Genomic DNA, 19,071 nt, shown 5'->3' with positions numbered 1-19,071 from the left:
AGGCAAAAGGTTAAAGCCACATACCACCACTCTAGAGTCCTGATGCACATTAGGTCCCTGTGCTTACTTTTGAGGAAACCAAGAAAAAAAAATTTTTTTTAAAGTAACATGTCACCTGATAGGGTAATTTGTGGGGATGGACTACACAAATCAGGAAAACAGAAAGAACAGGACTTTACACCACCTTTCTGAAAGCAGAAATGCAGTACAGGGTCCCGAAACCCTATTTTTCCTTTCCATGTATTGAGGAAAAAACATGGGTATGATTTTTTCCGAAGGGAGAAGTAAGTGTGAGACCATGCTCCTTTTGTGTGCTGACATGTGCTGATCATATATATATCAAGTTAAGCTGTACACATTAACTGCGCCCTTGATTAAGTAGGATTGTAGTACCTATATATTAGGGATGTGCTCCGCTTCTAATCGGACCGGCGAATTAGAAGCGGAGCGGGGGGCTTCGCCTGCCCTTAAGGCGGAGGCGAAGAGGATTGGGGGGCCGGTGGAGCGTGGCGAAGAGGATCGAGGTGAAGGCGGATCCTTTGCCTCAATCCGGAGCTCCGCCGGAAAGGTAAGTGGGGTTTACCGGGCCCTGCTGCTGTCGCCCATGCGGCGACAGCGGCAGGGCCCGGTAACCCCCCCCTCCTCTCCCTTACCTGCCTCCGTCCGGGGTCCTTTGGCATCTTCAATTGAGCCTGCGGTTCAACCAGGAAGTCTGGGCCGCTTGCAGCCCAGACTTCCTGGTTGAACCGCGGGCTCAATTGAAGATGCCGACGGACCACGGACGGAGGCAGGTAAGGCCCCCCTCTCCCTTGGTCCCTGACCAGGCTCTGCCGCCGTCACTGCATGGGCGGCGACGGCGGCAGGGCCCGGTAACCCCCCCGCCCTCCTCTCCCTTACCTGCCTCCATCCGCGGTCTGTCGGCGTCTTCAATTGAGCCCGCGGTTCAACCAGGAAGTCTGGGCCGCTTGCTTCCTGGTTGAACCGTGGGCTCAATTGAAGACGCGGATGGACTGCGGACGGAGGCAGGTAAGGCCCCCCTCCCCCTTGGTCCCTTACCGGGCTCTGCTGCTGTAGCCGCACGGGCGGCGACAGCGGCAGGGCCCGGTAACCCCCCCGCCCTCCTCTCCCGGCCTTACCTGGCGCCACTCCCCTCCACTGCGGAGCTCTGATTCGGAGCCGGAGCTCCGCAGCGAAGAGGAGCGGAGCGGGCCGATCCGAAATTTTCGGATTGGCCCGCGGGGCGGAGCGGGGGGTCCATGCACACCCCTACTATATATTGTTCAGGTATGGATTCAGCTAGACAGATTCACTTTAATCAGAGAGAGCACTTCTGAGAGTGCCACATGCCTCAGGATCACTTGTAGAAGGGCATTTAGTGTTTGGTAGTAGAGCATTTAGTGCTGCAGCACACACTCTATGGAACGCTTTACCAATTCACATTAAACAGGCGCCCATAGTCCTGACAGACATCTCCCTAAAACTCATCTCTTTTCGCAGAGGATTTTCCTGAAGTTTCGCAGAGGATTTTCCAGCCAGCTATGGTTTGTTGCACACAATAGAGTGTGCGGTTTTCTTGTGGATTAATTGTATTGTGTTGTTTTTGTTGTTATATTCCATGATTTTTTTATTCCATTGTATTTTATATTCACTGCTTTGATACATCTGTGGAAAGCCGTATATAAGTAGAATAATATAACATCAATAGATTAATAAATGCAATGGTACAGCTACATAATTTTAGACCCTTGGCTTAATGTTCTTATGACAACTACTCAGCTTATGATTGTCATATGTATTACTTAACTTATGAAGTAATACAGCCAACAATTCCCCACTCCTCCAAGAACCTGTCAATATCTTACAACTGCTTCTACATTTGTTATATGTTAGAACTGCCTCCGGGGGAAGCTGTTGGACTATTAGATGACTATGGAGTTATGGCATCCATCTAGAAATGAGGAGTTCTTGCAAGCAGCTAAGAGAAACAGAATGGATGTGAACTCCTCTATGCCATACACCTCTTCCAGCTAAGACTGGTGAAGACTTGAAAACATTTTTTTTTTTGGGACTGGTATTTTTCTACTCATGTCTTCCTGGGGTAGTGCACATGTTTGAAATATTATGGCATGCATTTTGTCTCTTATACCTCATCCCCAAAAGATCACTTTGTAGAACATCATCACCCACATTTTACAAATACAAACATACACAGAGATACACACTTAGTCAGGGATTCCTATAGGCATTTACACCTATCACCCTTGGAGCTATCCAATGTGATGGAACCACATCCAGTTGGAGCAGACCCGATCTAGCTATGACCTAATCTGGATCCAATTCACAATGTTTCTTATTCCTCCTTCTCATGCACATATTTGAATACCCATCTGGAACCTCAAATGGAGCTTTACATATTTCAGTTCCTTTTTCTCACCTCTCCCTCTGTACTACTCTATCCTGATAAATAATCAAATTGCTACTTGAAAGAGAGGAGAAGAGTGAATTATACAGACATTTGGGGGAAAATAGCCATAGTTCCCATGTGCTGATCCTACCTGTGGAATCTTATAAAGATGTAAGATTTCTGCCATGCGCAGAGAGGTATCAAAGCTAAGTCCACCAATGATGCCTATGACATTTTTCTGAATGCCACATTTATAGTTGGGGAGAAACTGTTGTGAGTTAAAGAGCATGTCCAGAGTGGTATGATAGGTCATTCTTGAATTAGTGTAGCTGTCATAGATGTGGAATCCCAGAGTGATATTGGGCAAGAGCTTTGGATTCTCATTGATCTCGTCAGTCGCAAATACCAAGGCCAGGATGTGCTGGTAGAACTTTGTGGCCAAACTACAAAGAAAGTGACATGCTGATTCACGGGAGAACTGAACAGTGCACACTGTTACCCCCACACTATGGGAAAAGCATACACCATACTTTCATTTAAAAAAAAGAAAAGAAAAAGATGTAGTTTTATTTTTTTACTAAAGCAATAAGTACTTTGTAGTCAGTCATCCAAATACAAAGAACTGCAACAATAATAATAAACTAAAATAAGAGAATACAAATTTAAAGATCATTTGGGGATAGGGGTGGAGAGGGAGAATTCCTTACAATGGGATGTTAATTGACTCATGAGAGGGATGTCTGTTGAACAGAACTTGGGGGGGAATGTAATGTATAAGAGATGCCATCCCACCAATGAAGAGATCACCTGGCTGGTACCACTCATGTGGGATAAATGCAGGCTCATTTCCACTGCACTTAAGAGCATGCACTTCACACGCTACATTTGGCATCAGCAGCATGAGCAGCACCATCACCATTCTGATAGATAGTTCCTCTCCACACCTTGGGTCTTGTGTATCTCTCTCTATATCAACATCATTACTATCACCAGTCCGACTTGAACAAGATGCATGGCAGCTGACTCCGAAAATGCAACTGAGTGAAGAGACATGTATCTATCCGTGTAACAAAAGCAACCCTTGCTTCCCAATTAAAGCTTGAGGTGTACAACTGAAGAGGGAAAGTGATTTCTTCCCATGTTTCTTACTGGACAATGGCCCCTTGGGACACTTTTAAATGATTTAGGCTTACATGCTGTTCCCCCACCCCCCGGAAAGCTTTTTGAAGTGATAAATCAGTTACAGCAATTTTGATAATTACAGCGGACATAAATGCATCTTCCATGTTTTTGGATGCTATGATGCAACATCAGTCGCAGATGTGCTGAAACAAACATGTTTGTCTGGTCCCCATGCTACTCCACTCCTACAACTGGCCTCTTCCTTTTCTTACAAATGCAAATCAAAGAGCAAATGTAAAACAAGCAGAAAAAATAAGAGAAAAAAGTACAGTGCTATCTTTACCCTGCACTAGAATGATAATTAAGAAACAACAGCAGATGATGAATTTATAGGATATTTGCTGGATGTTTAAAAACCACTAGAGCTCCCAACATCCTCTTGACCATCTAATATTGACTACACCCTTCTTTGGTATCCCATGTTATGTACTACTCAATGGGGTTTGGGAACTATGATGAACAGGACCAGGAAAAAAAGAAAAGGAAAAAGGAAACCGTATTGGCCAGATTCAAAATCTTCAAAAACATTTTAATGCCTTTATTAAACCAACAAAAGATGACAAAAATTTGAAAGCTCCAGATATTATCAAAAGCATGTTAGCAGGTTCCAACACCTTCTTGCCCATCTAAGATTCACTGGGCCATGCCTGGTATCCCGGGGATTTCCACTACTCACTGGAGTTTGGGAAGGAAGTCATGTTGGCCATATGCAAAATCTACAAAACCATTTTAATGTAATATCTTTATTATATTAACAAAAGATGAGAAAATGTCATGGGCATCTGAGATTTCAAGATCTCTTCATCTGGGAAGATGTTAGATAAAGCAGGGTAGGGTTGGGAGGAAAGAGTAGCGAGAAAGCTAAGCTACAGATGAAGTCATGGTCTCTCATGATCACAAACTTGAGAAGGAATATGGAGGAAAAATTGGAGAAGGATCTATATTTATTTAGAATCATAGAATCATAGAATAGCAGAGTTGGAAGGGGCCTACAAGGCCATCGAGTCCAACCCCCTGTTCAATGCAGGAATCCATCCTAAAGCATCCCTGACAGATGGTTGTCCAGCTGCCTCTAGTGTGGGAGAGCCCACAACCTCCCTAGGCAACTGAGTCCATTGTCATACTGCTCTAACAGTCAGGAAGTTTTTCCTGATGTCCAGCTGGAATCTGGCTTCCTTTAACTTGAGCCCGTTATTCCGTGTCCTGCACTCTGGGAGGATCGAGAAGAGATCCTGGCCTTATTTTTATTTATTGTATTTATACACTGTCTTTTTCCCTCCAAGGAACTCAAGGTGGCATACATAATCCTCCTCCTCTCCATTTTATCCTCACAACAACAACCCTGTAAGGTAGGTCCGGAAACTTCAACTGGTACAAAACAGGGCAGCACATTTACTAACAGGGACTGGCCAACGAGACCACATCATGCCAGTCCTTTTCCAGCTTCACTGGCTGCCAGTCCAGGTCCAGGCTCAATTCAAAGTGCTGGTATTAACATTTAAAGCTCTAAACGGCTTGGGGCCAGGCTATCTGAAGGAACGCCTCCTCCCGTATGTACCTGCCCAGACCCTAAGGTCATCCTCAGCGGACCTTCTCCGTGAGCCCCTGCCAAAGGAAGTGAGGCAGGTGGCTACCAGGAGGAGGGCCTTCTCTGCTGTGGCACCCCGGCTGTGGAATGAGCTCCCTAAGGAGGTTCGCTTGGCACCTACGTTATATGCTTTTAGACGCCAGTTGAAGACCTTTTTATTCTCCCAGCATTTTAACAGTCTATAAATAAATTTTAACTTGGTGTTTAAAATTTGTAATTTTGCATTGCTGCTGTTTTTATCTGGTTGAGATTTTATATTGTATTTTATATTATGATTTTATACTGTTGTTTTATACTTTGAATGTTTTTAATTTTTGTGAACCACCCAGAGAGCTCCGGCTATTGGGTGATATAGAAATGTAATTAATAATAAATAAATAAATAAATAAATAAATAAATAAATAAATAAGAGTCTGTGACTGGTCCAAAGTCACCCAGTGGGCTTCATGGCCAAGTAGGAACTAGAACCTGGATCTCCCGAGTCTCAGCCCAACACTACTCTATACAGGCTTTACTTATTTTCTTTTGCATTCTCCCACCCTACCAGCTTTTTGTAACGTCTTACCAAATAAAGAGTTCTGGAGAACTTCAAAACATGTTTTCTTTTTCTTTTTTTCTTTTGGTGATCTTTCGGTTGTCTGAATTGAGACATCCCACAAATATGGAAAGAAGATGTTATCTATGTCAGTTGGGATTCAATTCCCATGAATCCTAGCTAAGGTAGCCACATCAGTTAATTTTGTTGTTGTTGTTGTTACTTCAACACTGCCCAATAGCCAAAGCTGTTTGGGTAGTTTAGAAAAGATCAGAAAAGAGAGACATTCCATCACACATTGCAATCCTAAACCTTGTCAGGCATTATAGGTCAAAATCAGCACATTGAATTAGGCTTGGAAATATACAGGCAGCCTTTGCAAGTGGGCCAGAATTGGTGATATATGTTCAGACCTTCTGGTCCCTGATATCAATCTGGATGCTGCATTATGTACAAACTACAGTTTCAGAACCATCTTCAATGGCTGCCCCACACAGAGTGCATTGCAGTAATCTAACTGGGAAGCATAGACTAATGAGCATAGACTAATGAGACCAGGGCCATTGCTAGACCAGGGTTTAGACCGGTGCGAGGCCCAGGCTTGCCCCTGTGCGCCCAGATGATGCACAAGGGATCCTGGGCTCAGGCAGGGGTCAAACCTCTCTGGCCCCGGGGTAACTGGCACCACTTGTGGCCCAGTATTTCCCATGGTCTCGGGCTGAGCCTGAGACTGCAGCGGTGTAGAACGGTCTGCTGCTTTTCCCAGCAACCGCAATTACTTGTGAGTAGCTGGGGAAAGTGGTGGATGGTGCGCAGTGCTCCACAGGAGTGTTGTGGCCATCAGGGCAGGGTAGGGAGATCGGGGGGGGGGGGAATCGGAGCCATGGGGGATGGGGGGGAATCGGAGCCATGGGGGAAATTGGAGCCATGGGGGATGGGGGGAAACCGGAGATCACGGGGGGGGGGGGAGAAATTGGAGATCATGGGGGGAAACCAGAGATTGCGGGGGGGGGGGAATCATGGCCAGGGTAGGGAAATCAGGGGCAGGGGGGCAGGGAACCCTGTTTTTAATACCCCCTACCTTTGCTGTTGGTGCGCTCCTGCGCACCCGGCCCTTTAAGGCTTGAACAAAATGGTGGACGTGACAGGGTTTTCCTTTACCCCATTGCATCTGATGTGTAGAAAGGAGAGACAGCCCATGCTACTTCTAGCATGGACTGGCCCCTCCTCACCACCGGATTTTAAGGTAGGACTAGCAAAGCCCCAGGTTGTCCTTGTCCAGATAGGAGCGTATCTGGGCCATCAACCAAAGCTGGTAAAAAGTACTCCTTACCATGAAGTCATCAGAACCTCCAGTGCCAACAACAACTCGGGGGGGGGGGATCTACACAGCGTCGTGAAGGCGCTTGCGTGCGCCTGCAGTGCGCCCCGAAACTCATTGTGTAGATCCTGCCCTATCCTGGCCAGAAGAGGCGGCGGCGGTGGCGGCCCTGCATCACCCCTCGAGGGGACGGGGCAAAAAGTTTACGGGCTTGGCGGCTTCGCTGGGGAATCCGGCCGTGTCCTTGCCGCCGCTGCCCACCTCCCCACCCACCTCCTGCTGCCGGCGAAAGAGCCACCTGGGTCGGAGAGCTCGGTGGAAGAAGGCGGGGCGGCGGCTTCTTCCGCCGAGCTCTCCAACCCAGGTGGCTCTTTTGCCAGCAGCAGGAGGCCGGCGGGAAGGTGGGCGGCAGTGGCAAGGACACGGCCGGATTCCCCAGCGAAGCCGCCGAGCCCAGAAACTTTTTGCCTCGTCCCCGCGAGGGGTGATGCGGGGCCGCCACCGCCACCTCCTCATCCTCCTCTTCTGGCCAGGATAGGGCAAGATCTACACAATGAGTTTCGGGGTGCACTGCAGGCGCACGCAAGTGCCTTCACGACGCTGTTGTAGATCCCCCCCAGGAGAACCCCTAGCTAAAAACCTACTTCAGGGGGAATGCAAACCCTTGTAAAACAGGTTGAACACCCTTCATCTGGTCAGAAGACCACCCAAAAGGAGCATCTAGGTTTCGTCTGGACTGATCTTCAGTTTATTAGTTGTTATAAGAACATAAGAAGTGCTTCAGATGTTTGTTTTGACTATGGCAGTGTCCCTGCACCTAATGAAGATGGCAAGCACCAGAACTGTGATCAGAGACAAAAGAGATTGAAGTGATGGTCAGAGTGTCATCAAAGGCTAGAAAGTTTGAATGTATTGATCCTGGAACTTGTTTGGATAGTGACCTTCTGGACAACTGTCACAAGTTTCCATGTCTGAAAAATAAACATAAAAAGTTCTATGAACAACAACAAAATTACTCTCAATGTTAACTACTGGGTGTCCATGAGTTCACCTAACCAAGTATCTTTTACCAAGGTTCTGAATACCTCAGCCTTTGATGATGATGGAAACTTTTGAACATTACTGGAGTATGCACTTATAAAGAATATTGTGAATTGGATGGATTGTGGACCTCATGGGGGAATGGAGTCAGGCCATGCTAAGAGACATATGATAAGGGAGGGGAGCAGAACCACTGCAGTGCAGTGCCTCCAAATCCTAACCCAGACAAGGATACCATGGTCAATGGTATTGAAAGCGGCTAAGAGGTCCAAGAGAATCAACAAGGTTACATTCCCCCATCCCTTTCCTAGCAAAGGTAATCTCACAGGGCAACCAGGGCAGTTTCTGTTCAGAAGCTTTGGTCTTTCCACTTACATTATATCGACCCATGGTTCATGTTTATAAGTATTTATTATCTCTACCTATAAAGTGGAAAGTATGTGTATGTCATGTATGTCCAGAAATGTTTACCCACGTCCAGATGAGCTAGAAACTTGAAATTTGGCACAGTGATAGGTCTGGCTGTACAATGTACCAGAAAAATCTGGCACCAATGATTTCTGTGGTTTTAAGTATTTTTTTAAAGAATTCAATAAAAACCTAGGTTTATTCCTACAACTTCCAGGATGTCTTGGGTGGAACTCCAGCAAATCTTGGATGGGAGGCCAGTCTTACCAGCCTTTGGCAGCCATTGTGATTCCTAAGGTCAGTCTCAAACAGTCAACCCAATTCTACATTAACGGAAACAACCCACATAAATGGGCTGGGTCCATTTGTGGTGCCTCCTCCCACCTGCCATGTTTTAAAATCATAACTAGATACAACAGTATGTCTTTGAGAGACCAAACTCTGGACATGCTCAAAGGCACCCTGTTCTGATATTGCTGTTTTCTCAGAAACTGGTGGAAGTGCACCCACAGCTTTCACCCTTAAGAGGGAGGAACAGAGGGATGAAAGGGAAGCAGTCTGTGCATGCCCAGAAATAGGCTCAATAAAGGAAAGCAAGTAGGTGGGCCACCCTTGACCCTTCAGTACAGGTTCCTGTTGGAGCACTTGGCAGGACTTGGCTGGAGCTGGGCAAGTTCACTGAGAACTGCTTACCTCACCTCCTTCACAATACTACTCCTCAATCCTCCATCATGCCCTCATTGTGTATGTCAACAAGGAGATATCAAAACACCACACTTTCTAAAAGCCTCCTCAAAGAAGGCTTTCCTGGTAATTTAGCAACTCAAAAAAGAAGGCTTCCATGGGTAAATATGATTGATTTATTCATTCCCAAATTATGTCAGTGAGTTCTGTTCATATCCCTTTAGTTTCTCCCTTATATTTAAGGTAGGTAATCTCTTTGGGCAATAGGATGCCCAACTGTGGCTTAAGGGGATCTCCCCACCATTAGGGTGATTCCACATGAAGTCATTTTTCATTCATGATTCTCTGATTTATCAATGAATGCTTTACTTTGCTTGGGCCACTGGTACCCAGCTCTTCACATCTGCCAGGCACATGGGACAGCTGAGACCCCAGTATCTGAAAGACCTTTTGCCACAGACAAGGAAGGACATTGTTCCTGTGTAGGATGTCAAGAACGTTAATGAAAGCATGAACTCTTGTGTCATTTATATTTTTCTTCTCATTAACTGTTCCTTCTTGTTCAATTCAGGTCTCACCAAAATAATGTAACATTTGGGAGAAAATATGCAGCTGAGTATGCCAGTGGTAGAAGCCAAGATGGAAAAGATCTCCACAGACACCATGTGTCTTCCTCTTGTGGTTAGGTAGGTTGGAACAAATGACAGCCAAACACTGCAGAAGACCAACATGCTGAAAGTGATGAACTTAGCTTCATTAAAACTGTCCGGCAACTTCCTGGCTAAGAATGCCACTGCAAAGCTGAGAATGGCCAGGAAACCCATGTAGCCCAAGACACTATAGAACATGAGGACTGACCCTTCATTACATAATAGGATAATTTCTTCAGTCATTGATGTCATGTCCAAATCTGGGAATGGAGGAAATGTTGCCAGCCACAGAACACAGATCCCTGCTTCAGTACTGGAGCAGGAGAGGACAATGGAATATGTCAGTCTTTTCCCTACCCATTTCCTCATCTGGGATCCTGGTTTGGTAGCCATGAATGCCAAAACCACAGAAATGGTTTTTGCCAAGATGGTTGAGAGGGACACAGAGAAGACAATGCCAAAAGCAGTTTGGCGAAGAAGACAGGTTGCCTTGTTTGGCTTTCCAATGAACAAAAAGGAACAGAGGAAACACAAGAGGAGGGAGATAAGGAGAATGTAGGTGAGGCTTTGGTTATTTGCTTTGACTATTGCAGTGTCATGGTGTCTAACAAAAATGCCCAGCACCAGAATTGTGACCAGAGACAATGAAAGTGCTGAAGAAGCTGAAATGATGGCGGAAGTGTCTTCAAAAGATAGGAAGTTTGGAATCTTAGGAATGCATTGGTTCTGAAATTTGTTTGGATAGTGGTCTTTGGGACAATTGACACAACTTTCCACATCTGCAAAAGAAAATATGAAAACTTTAAAGTAAAAAACAACAACACGTTCTCAAGATTAAACATTGCCTTACAAGATGTCCACCCAGCCACACATGTACACATACAACATATGAAGGCTTTTTGAAAGCATCTGCCTTAGATTCTTCAAAAAGAAATACCAAATGTGTGATTTCCTTAATTTCATGAATGGCATGTGTATTTCTTGTTATATTTCCCCTTTACTTCTTGGAATCACAATTATTCTGCAGTGAAATGAGAGAATAGTTGTGGCAGTAGTCCAACATCTTGGGTCAAGAATGGTCATTTTGATGAGACCTTTCAATCTCTCTCCCAGAAACCTCATTGTCAGAGAGATCATCACTTCTTTCCCATCACAACCTACCTGTTCCATTTTCTTTCAAATTATCTCATGCTGTCTCCATTATGGTGTATCTAATTGTTCATGGAGACCCATGAGTATGTCCATGCCACTCACATCATACATAAAGGTATGCTGTTTCAAACATTTTTGAGAGTTTCTGTATTAGCCCTGCAACACTACCAGAGTTGGTTGCTGGTCTTTGAGGGTTGTGTAGACTTAATTTTAACTCAAAAGTCTAGATTTGCTTGGTAGCTAGAGGATTATTTTTTTTCACCAATGCTACACTGTCCTGGAGCTGAGGCCTTCATAATTTAGTCATGGTAGAAAGGTTCAGTGCATGTTCAAGGGCAAGAAAAGCAGAAAACAAAATGTGATGAGCATCCTGAGGCATCATTGATGTGAAGATGAAGGGAGCCTTCCTCAGGACTGCCCTATCAAGGTCCTTACACTAGATGTGATAGTAGGGTGACCATATGAAAAGGATGGCAGTGCTCCTGTATCTTTTACAGTTGTATTGAAAAGGGAATTTCAGCAGGTGTCATTTGTATATATGGAGAACCTGGTGAAATTCCCTCTTCATCACAACAGTTAAAGGTACAGGAGCTATACTAGAGTGACCAGATTTAAAAGAGGGCAGGGCACCTGCACCTTTAACTGTTGTTATGAAAAGGGAATTTCACCAGGTTCTCCATACATACAAATGACACCTGCTGAAATTCTCTTGTCTATACAACTGTTAAAGATACAGGAGCCCTGTCCTCCTTTTCATCTGGTCACCCTATGTGATAGGGACTGAGGCCTGCTCAACTCATTCACTGAATGCTGCAAGGCCTGGGTGGTTGTGGCGAGACCTCCTTAAGTATATCGGTTTGAGCTCTATGTAGGGTCATGGGTAAGAGGACGTTTGGACATAGGCCCTGAGCTGGGGAGCTTGGCCAGGACAGGGTGAGGAGGAGGTGGATTGCTAACTAGCTGAGCATCCCACAAATAGAGCATTCACAGTGGAAGGAGGTAGTTTCATGTTATGTTCAGTTTTACACTGCTGCTAGTCTCCAGAAATATTTTTGCTCATTTGAAACTCTAAAACATCTTCTTAAGCTGGGGTAGAAGTGCAAACATAGTCTTTAACCAGTTCTTCACAATTACAAGGGAATGCCAAAGACCATTAATAGAAGGCCATTCTACGTCTTCAAGGTCACATAGGACCAGCTACAGCATTATCTGGCAACTTTTTAAAATTATGCAAAAATGCATTACCCATCTTCCTAAAAATATCTCCCTGAAGATTATCTATAAACAATTATTACAATGCATAATGGCATGATTAAAACAAAAACAACACCTCAAGAAAGCTAATGACCGAGGACCTGGAGAAAAACTGTTTGCATTTTCCTGAAACAAAATGTATCTTTTGATATAATCTCTCCTACCCTTCTGGTCTGAGAACATCCCCTCTGGACATGGAGCACAATCATAGCAGCAAAATTTCTTCCCCTCTTCCTTTTTCTTGCTGTAACCGGGATTGCAGTTGTCATTACACAGAGAAAGAGGTGGCACCTATCCAAATATATAGAGTTTAGCATTAACAAATGTTTGGTGCACCCATCTCACATCATTAATCATGAGGGCCAATGACACTGAATATTAGATCTTTCTGCACGGATGACATATTCAATGGGAGAAATACCTGCTTTCCTAAGCCTTGAATGAACACAACAGGACTAGGATTTCTATTCTTAGCCTTATCAATTCCACAACTGGCTTAGCATTAAATCTAAGGTCATTAACTAGAGATGTATCTCAGATTTCAATGAAAGTAATGATGGGCAACATTATCTATCCTTTGTTGGTCCATGATACCATGATAGTCAGAAAATGTCTTCTCATTTTTGTTATCATGGCTTTTCTCAAGGGTGGGAATGCCCACCCCTTGTATATAGACCTTCCTGTTTTAAGAAGCCATTTCTCCTGTTTGCCAGTTCAACACAGTATCCCAGTGAATTTCAGACTTAATTGTACATTGAATAATGAAATGTGTGCTTTCTTTAGATCTATCACTCCCTTGTTTCATTGGATGACCATGAATATTGATATTTGTGAGACAGTGCATTTGATTTCTCACCTGAGTCAGATCTCTGTGCCAGTTGATTCTGTCCTCATTTATGGTCAATACTTCCCCTGGAGGAGTGTGAGGATCCAGCCTTCCCACTTTGACCCTGATATAGGAGTTATTTGGGAAAGTGACCAAGTTTGTAATATCAAAGCCGCCTTCTAACTCTCCAAGTTCATTAATTGTAATTTCATCTCCAGCACTGTTATTGAATGAGATCCGCCGTATAAGTGTGTGGAGCTAGGTGTAGAAAGAAAATGGGGAAATGGTCTATAAAATGCTGTAATATTATCATTAATATTATTTAAATAGTTTACCATTAAATTCCCTTTGGGCAGCAGTTATAAGGAAAATGTGGCAAATCATAATTCACTATAAATTTAATGGTTTGCATTGTTGCCAAGAGAACTTCCTGAAAAAAATATTTTATTTATTTATTTATTTATTTATTTATTTAAAACATTTATATCCCACCCTATATCATTAAGATCTCAGGGCAGCATACAGATAAAAGCATACAGTTTAAAACAGTAAATATTCACAGCTAAAAACAAATTAAATGATGAACGAAGTTAAAACAATATATAGTTTAAAAGCAGTAAAACAATTAAAATAGTTAAAATAATGTGAAGGAGAAATAAAGCTATACACATATACGATTGGATCCTTATATAATTATACTTAGAGTAAACCCATTGAAATCAATCAAGGGAGCAATCCTATGATCAGTAGACACTCTCTTTGGGTTCTGGGAACCGAGGTCAAAACCAGGGCTCTGATCTTGCAGCCCAGAAACTACTCTCCCGCACCCACTCCCTCTCATAGCCAGCATAGTTCTCAGAAACAAAGTGGGGAGGGGTGAAAAGGGGGTGGTCCTGGGGGTGAGGAGTGGAAGACATGGAAGAAGCTGCTTTATGCAGTTTCCTGTCAAATCTCCAGACACATTCTCTCCCTGAAGCTATGCTAGATGGGCAAAATCATCCATCTTTGCAAAAATGTAGGGCAGCTGGAGCACAGGGGAGAAGATTCCTCTGTATTCCATCCACCCTGTATAGGATAGTTGGCAATTCTTGAGCCAGACTACTAACCAGATAAAACGGTTGCTTAATTTAAGCACGATTTTAGTGGGTCTAGTCTAAAGATGACTAAGGGCATCTTCACATGGAGTGTATGTAGTGTAGTAACGATTGGTTACTCACTGAAGTTTGTGGGTCCTTTTCACAATGTTGTCATCCTCTGGTGCCTCTGTTGCCATTTTGCAGCTTTATTCTGCCATGATTTAACTTGCTGAAAATGCAGTAATAAATATACACTGCTGTTAAGAGAGTATTTCCGGGACAGCAGAATATTGCTGTAATGTTGCAGCACCATCTGTTGGCTGTATAAATGGAACATATGGCACTTCCCCACAAAGGAATGGACAAAAGGGGAGGGATGGGGAGGTAATAAGGAGGCACATGTATTGTGCCCATCATAATCCCAGAAAGATCACACTAGAGGAAAGCCCAGTAAGGGTGGAGGCCTGAGTTTGAATCCATATTTTCAAAATACTATACACCTATAGGATTGGAAGGTGAAAAACATTTTACCATAACTTTTCTGCACTGCCTCACCCCACTTTAGCCTTATTTCTCCTTCACTGATATTTCCTGAAGTTCTCTTGGCAACCATTGATCATGTTGTGTGTGCAGGCATGCTGAAATTGCATATCATAGAATCAAATAATCATAGAAACATAAAATAGTAGAGTTGGAAGGGGCCTACAAGGCCATTGAGTTCAACCTTATGGCAACCAGCTTGATTGATAACTGGCAAATAGAGGGAGAAAACGTGGAGGCAGTGACAGACTTTGTATTTCTGGGCGCAAAGATTACTGCAGACGCTGACTGCAGCCAGGAAATCAGAAGATGTTTACTTCTTGGGAGGAGAGCAATGACAAATCTTGATAAAATAGTTAAGAGCAGAGACACCACACTGACAACAAAGGTCCACATAGTTAAAGCAATGGTATTCCCCGTAGTAACCTATGGCTGTGAGAGCTGGACCATAAGGAAGGCTGAGCGAAGGAAGCTAGATGCTTTTGAACTGTGGTGTTGGAGGAAAATTCTGAGAGTGCCTTGGACTGCAAGAAGATCAAACCAGTCCATACTCCAGGAAATAAAGCCAGGCTGCTCACTTGAGGAAATGATACTAAAGGCAAAACTGAAGTACTTTGGCCACATAATGAGAAGACACGACACCCTGGAGAAGATGCTGTTGCTAGGGAAAGTGGAAGGCAAAAGGAAGAGGGGCCGACCAAGGGCAAGATGTATGGATGATATTCTGGAGGTGACAGACTTGACCTTGGGGAGCTAGGGGTGGCGACGGCCGACAGAAAGCTCTGGTGTGGGCTGGTCCATGAAGTCACGAAGAGTTGGAAGCGATTGAATGAATAAACAACAACAACTTTAAAGTACACCTGACAGATGGCTGTCCAGGTATGTGTTAGTTCAGAGTTGGAGACTGAGTAGGGGGTGGACTACAGCCCTCTATCCCCAGACCTTGCATGCCTTTTTTCCAACACTGCATTTCATTAACAGAGTAAAACAACAGGAAACCACTTGTCCCAGAGGTGCAGAGCATTAGGCCTGGGTCCCAATCTAGCACTCCAGGCTTTGCCAAATGACCACACCCTTCCCTTCAACTACTAATTGTTCAGTGGACCTTTGGCTTTTGTGCATTCAACAGGTGTCTCCTAAGGCTGAGTTACAAGTAGCAAGAAATTTTGGCCAAAATATGCTAGTAGTTGTGGTATTTTGCCCCAGTCCCTTTCACCCTATCCCGTTTTGCCTTCTGCCCCACCACCACTGGAATGTGGTCCCTGACAGCTTCCCTGAAATGAAATTTGGCCGTCCGACTGAAAGTATAGCTAAGCCTGGTTCTCTGAGGCCATCTCCAAAATGGAATTGGGCCATCTGCTCAGGCTACATATGACCCACGCAGGAGGCTGTGGATCTGCACCCTGTTGGTTAGATGATGTAGGTGCAGGTTCCCCATGATGCTGCATTTGGAAGAAGTTGAGGATTTAGCCCAACTTTTTCAAAGGCAACAATGTCAACATGGTATTTCCATCATATAATGCTACTCAGCCACCAATCTGGGGCCAACCCAGGGGCAGAGCCTGGTGGAAGGTGACCTGCGATTGGTCGCCTTCCACCAGGAAGAGGGCGGGGGTGGTTCCAGGACACAGATGGCTGCCCAGAAACCCCACACTCCCTCCTCAGTGTCAGGGTCAAATCCAGATCTAACCCTATTACTGTATGGCATAAGCATTTGGCAAGGAAGGGAAGCAATTTAAGAAATTTAAGAGTAGGCTATTAATGCTCTGTAGCATTAATAAACAAATTGAAATAAACAAATTGGGGAGGAATATGATATTTATTGGTGTCTGCACATGGGGAGGGAAGGTTTAACACTTCCCTCCACACTTGAAATGTTACTGGGAATCCCCACTGTCATTATGGAAGCTAGAAAAAACACACCACATATTGCAAGATTTCTTTTTAAAGTCCCATAGCTCTGTGTGTGTGTGTGTGTGTGTGTGTGTGTGTGTGTGTATTGTTAAAATCACACCTCCAGAGGGAAATATTAAATATCCCCTCTCTGCAGAGGGCCCTGCAATAAAACTTGGACTATAAAAAAGAATGAAAAAGACATTGGAACTAGCTGTTATTCCTTTGACATAACGTAGTTTGGGTTTTTGTGTTCAGTGGCATGCTGCCATCTTCATGCTATTCCCTTGTTCAGTAACAGGGTCATGATAATAGACTAGCAAATGAAAATTGACTTCTGTCCATGAGGAAAGGTTACCTGCCAGGGTTCTATGCTCTCAGGAGACAATCTGTTTCTGCTCTCCATTGTTCTGTGGTTGACTCTAGTCGAGTACAAGGTGTGTAAAGCATACACCAGAGCATAGACAGCGTTATAGATACTGTAGCTGTGGCCAGTCATGCTCATTTCAAAAAATGATGTGGGAAGACTCTCCAGCACCTCTTCTCCTGTACATGGTCCAGCTAGGATACTCAAAATCAGGTTTGAAAATGAGCAACCAAATGCTTGTTCCCAAAAATCTTTAATAAAACCATCCTCATTTGCCCAAGAAGGATTTACAAGCTCCAGAAAATCTGGGAAGCCTTGAAGCTTCTTTGATTGAATGGTAAAAGAGATAGCGCCATGGAGCGCTTGGATATCAAAACCACTAACTGCTAGGAAGGTGTTTAATGTGAAATCAATTTGGGCGGTGGTAATCCATACTTTTGCTTCAGAGAATTTATCCTTATACTGAGGAAATATTAGGTGATGTGCTCTTCTTGAAGTTATGCAACCTTGCAACCATGCAATGGATGCTGTTTCTCCATGGATTACAACTGCATTGGCTTTGCTCACCATGAAAGCTGGCAAATTACTCCATCTGCTATGGGTCATTTCATGTATGCCATGATAAATATACATATTTAGTTGAACCCTCTCTGTGAAGGCTGAGCAGATCCTGTTCTGCAATAGCAGTGGCTCCATGGTCTGCAAGAAATGATCTCCACCCTCATCATCCATAGCAATGAGTCCTATCCATTTCCATTGGAAATGCAAAAACAAATGGACAAGTCCTTGGTATTGTAGGGCTTCATTGGGGACCATGTGGTAAAAGGAAGGGGAATTGGTTTGACCATTCGTTGTAGCTTCAAATGACCCATATGAAATCTAAAAATGAAAAGAAAAGAGGGGAAAGGGAGGACATTTTAGAGTGCGAAGAGGAATATCTGATGGCCCCTTTAGTTAAGATGAGTCATACACACCAAAACACTTCTACTATGATGAGCCTCAAAATTCTACTGCATTTACAAATGATCCCCAGTTGTGCTAACTCTAGTATGTGTGTGTGGGTGTGTGGGTGTGGGTGTACTTTAATACTTCTTTCCTCCCTGTTGTCCCAGTCTGGATCAGCTCTTCCTATGCCTTCAATTTACATTGCCAAAGAAGCATCCAGTTGTTTTAATGTACACTCCGGGACAGGATCACCACTACTGCTTTAAAGCACTTTAAAGAGCTTTGAAACAATTTTGTCAACTGTTAGGGCCCAGGACACACTCCATATACAGTTGTCAAAACTGTTATCAAGCACTTTAAAGCAGTAGTGTAGATCCAGCCCAGATGTAGGGCAAAGCCCCCTAGTCAACAATGCCATCAACTTTCAGGAAAGCAGACTCAAATACATTGGGAAGATGGAGGATGGTCAATACTGTATTTATTAATCTCCTCTTTAAAAACAACAACAGGGAAATTCAGTGATTTAAAAAACCTGCTGATTTAAGACCGGCATTAAGACTACCTAATGTTAGGCCAAGCTGCACAAATCCAGGAAATTGGACGCTGAGGCCAATGCCTTAACTGACATGCTTCACGTTCAGTGATGATTTTGTGCAATGGCTAAAATTGTACTTGCTTACTCTCCATGCACCCAGACTTCTTCTTGGTCAGCAAAGATGCCCCATATTGTTCTGGTCCTGCATTGCCTTATGCAATATCTAGCTTTACTGCTAGAAGAGGGCTTCCTCTCACTCTTCAACTCATCATGCCAGCTACTGATGTGAGCAACAAATTGTCATGGGTCAAAAGAGTAAAGTTCTGGTACTTCTTAAGGCAATGTGGGCATCTTTCTGGGTCCCAGAAACCCCATCCTCCCACTTCTAATTTAGGCCTGAAAGACCACCAACATTTCTCAAGGCAAGGGGAGACAGAAGGGAACTCGGACACAAGGTATACCAATTCAGAAGGAGAAAAGGAGGCAATGTTGGGATAGACAGGAAGGATAGAACAGGTGAATGAGGAGAGTTAAATCTGCATTGAAAGCAAGGCTTGCGCAATCTCTCTTGCTACCTGAAGAGGCAGTGCCAGTGGAGACTGATGGCTCTGATGTTGGTGGGGCTGTGAATCCATCTTGGATTTCAGTCAAAACCAGCCAGAACTCTAAG

The 19,071-nt window shown here is 44.0% G+C and overlaps 1 protein-coding gene across 1 annotated transcript; it reads right to left on the bottom strand.

The window, feature by feature from the left end:
• Positions 1-5,903: 5,903 nt before the first annotated feature.
• Positions 5,904-17,737, bottom strand: LOC134405804 (vomeronasal type-2 receptor 26-like). The gene is made up of 5 exons (XM_063137057.1): positions 16,913-17,737; positions 13,076-13,303; positions 12,384-12,510; positions 9,697-10,592; positions 5,904-5,924 (listed from the first exon to the last, which is right to left on the bottom strand). Exons 1-5 carry the CDS (start codon positions 17,735-17,737, stop codon positions 5,904-5,906), a joined length of 2,097 nt encoding a protein of 698 aa, XP_062993127.1.
• Between the last annotated feature and the right edge of the window lie 1,334 nt (positions 17,738-19,071).

This window comes from Elgaria multicarinata, chromosome 11 (genome assembly GCF_023053635.1).
Source record: "Elgaria multicarinata webbii isolate HBS135686 ecotype San Diego chromosome 11, rElgMul1.1.pri, whole genome shotgun sequence".
Taxonomy (NCBI): domain Eukaryota; kingdom Metazoa; phylum Chordata; class Lepidosauria; order Squamata; family Anguidae; genus Elgaria; species Elgaria multicarinata.
This window is presented reverse-complemented; position numbering and strand designations above follow the sequence as displayed.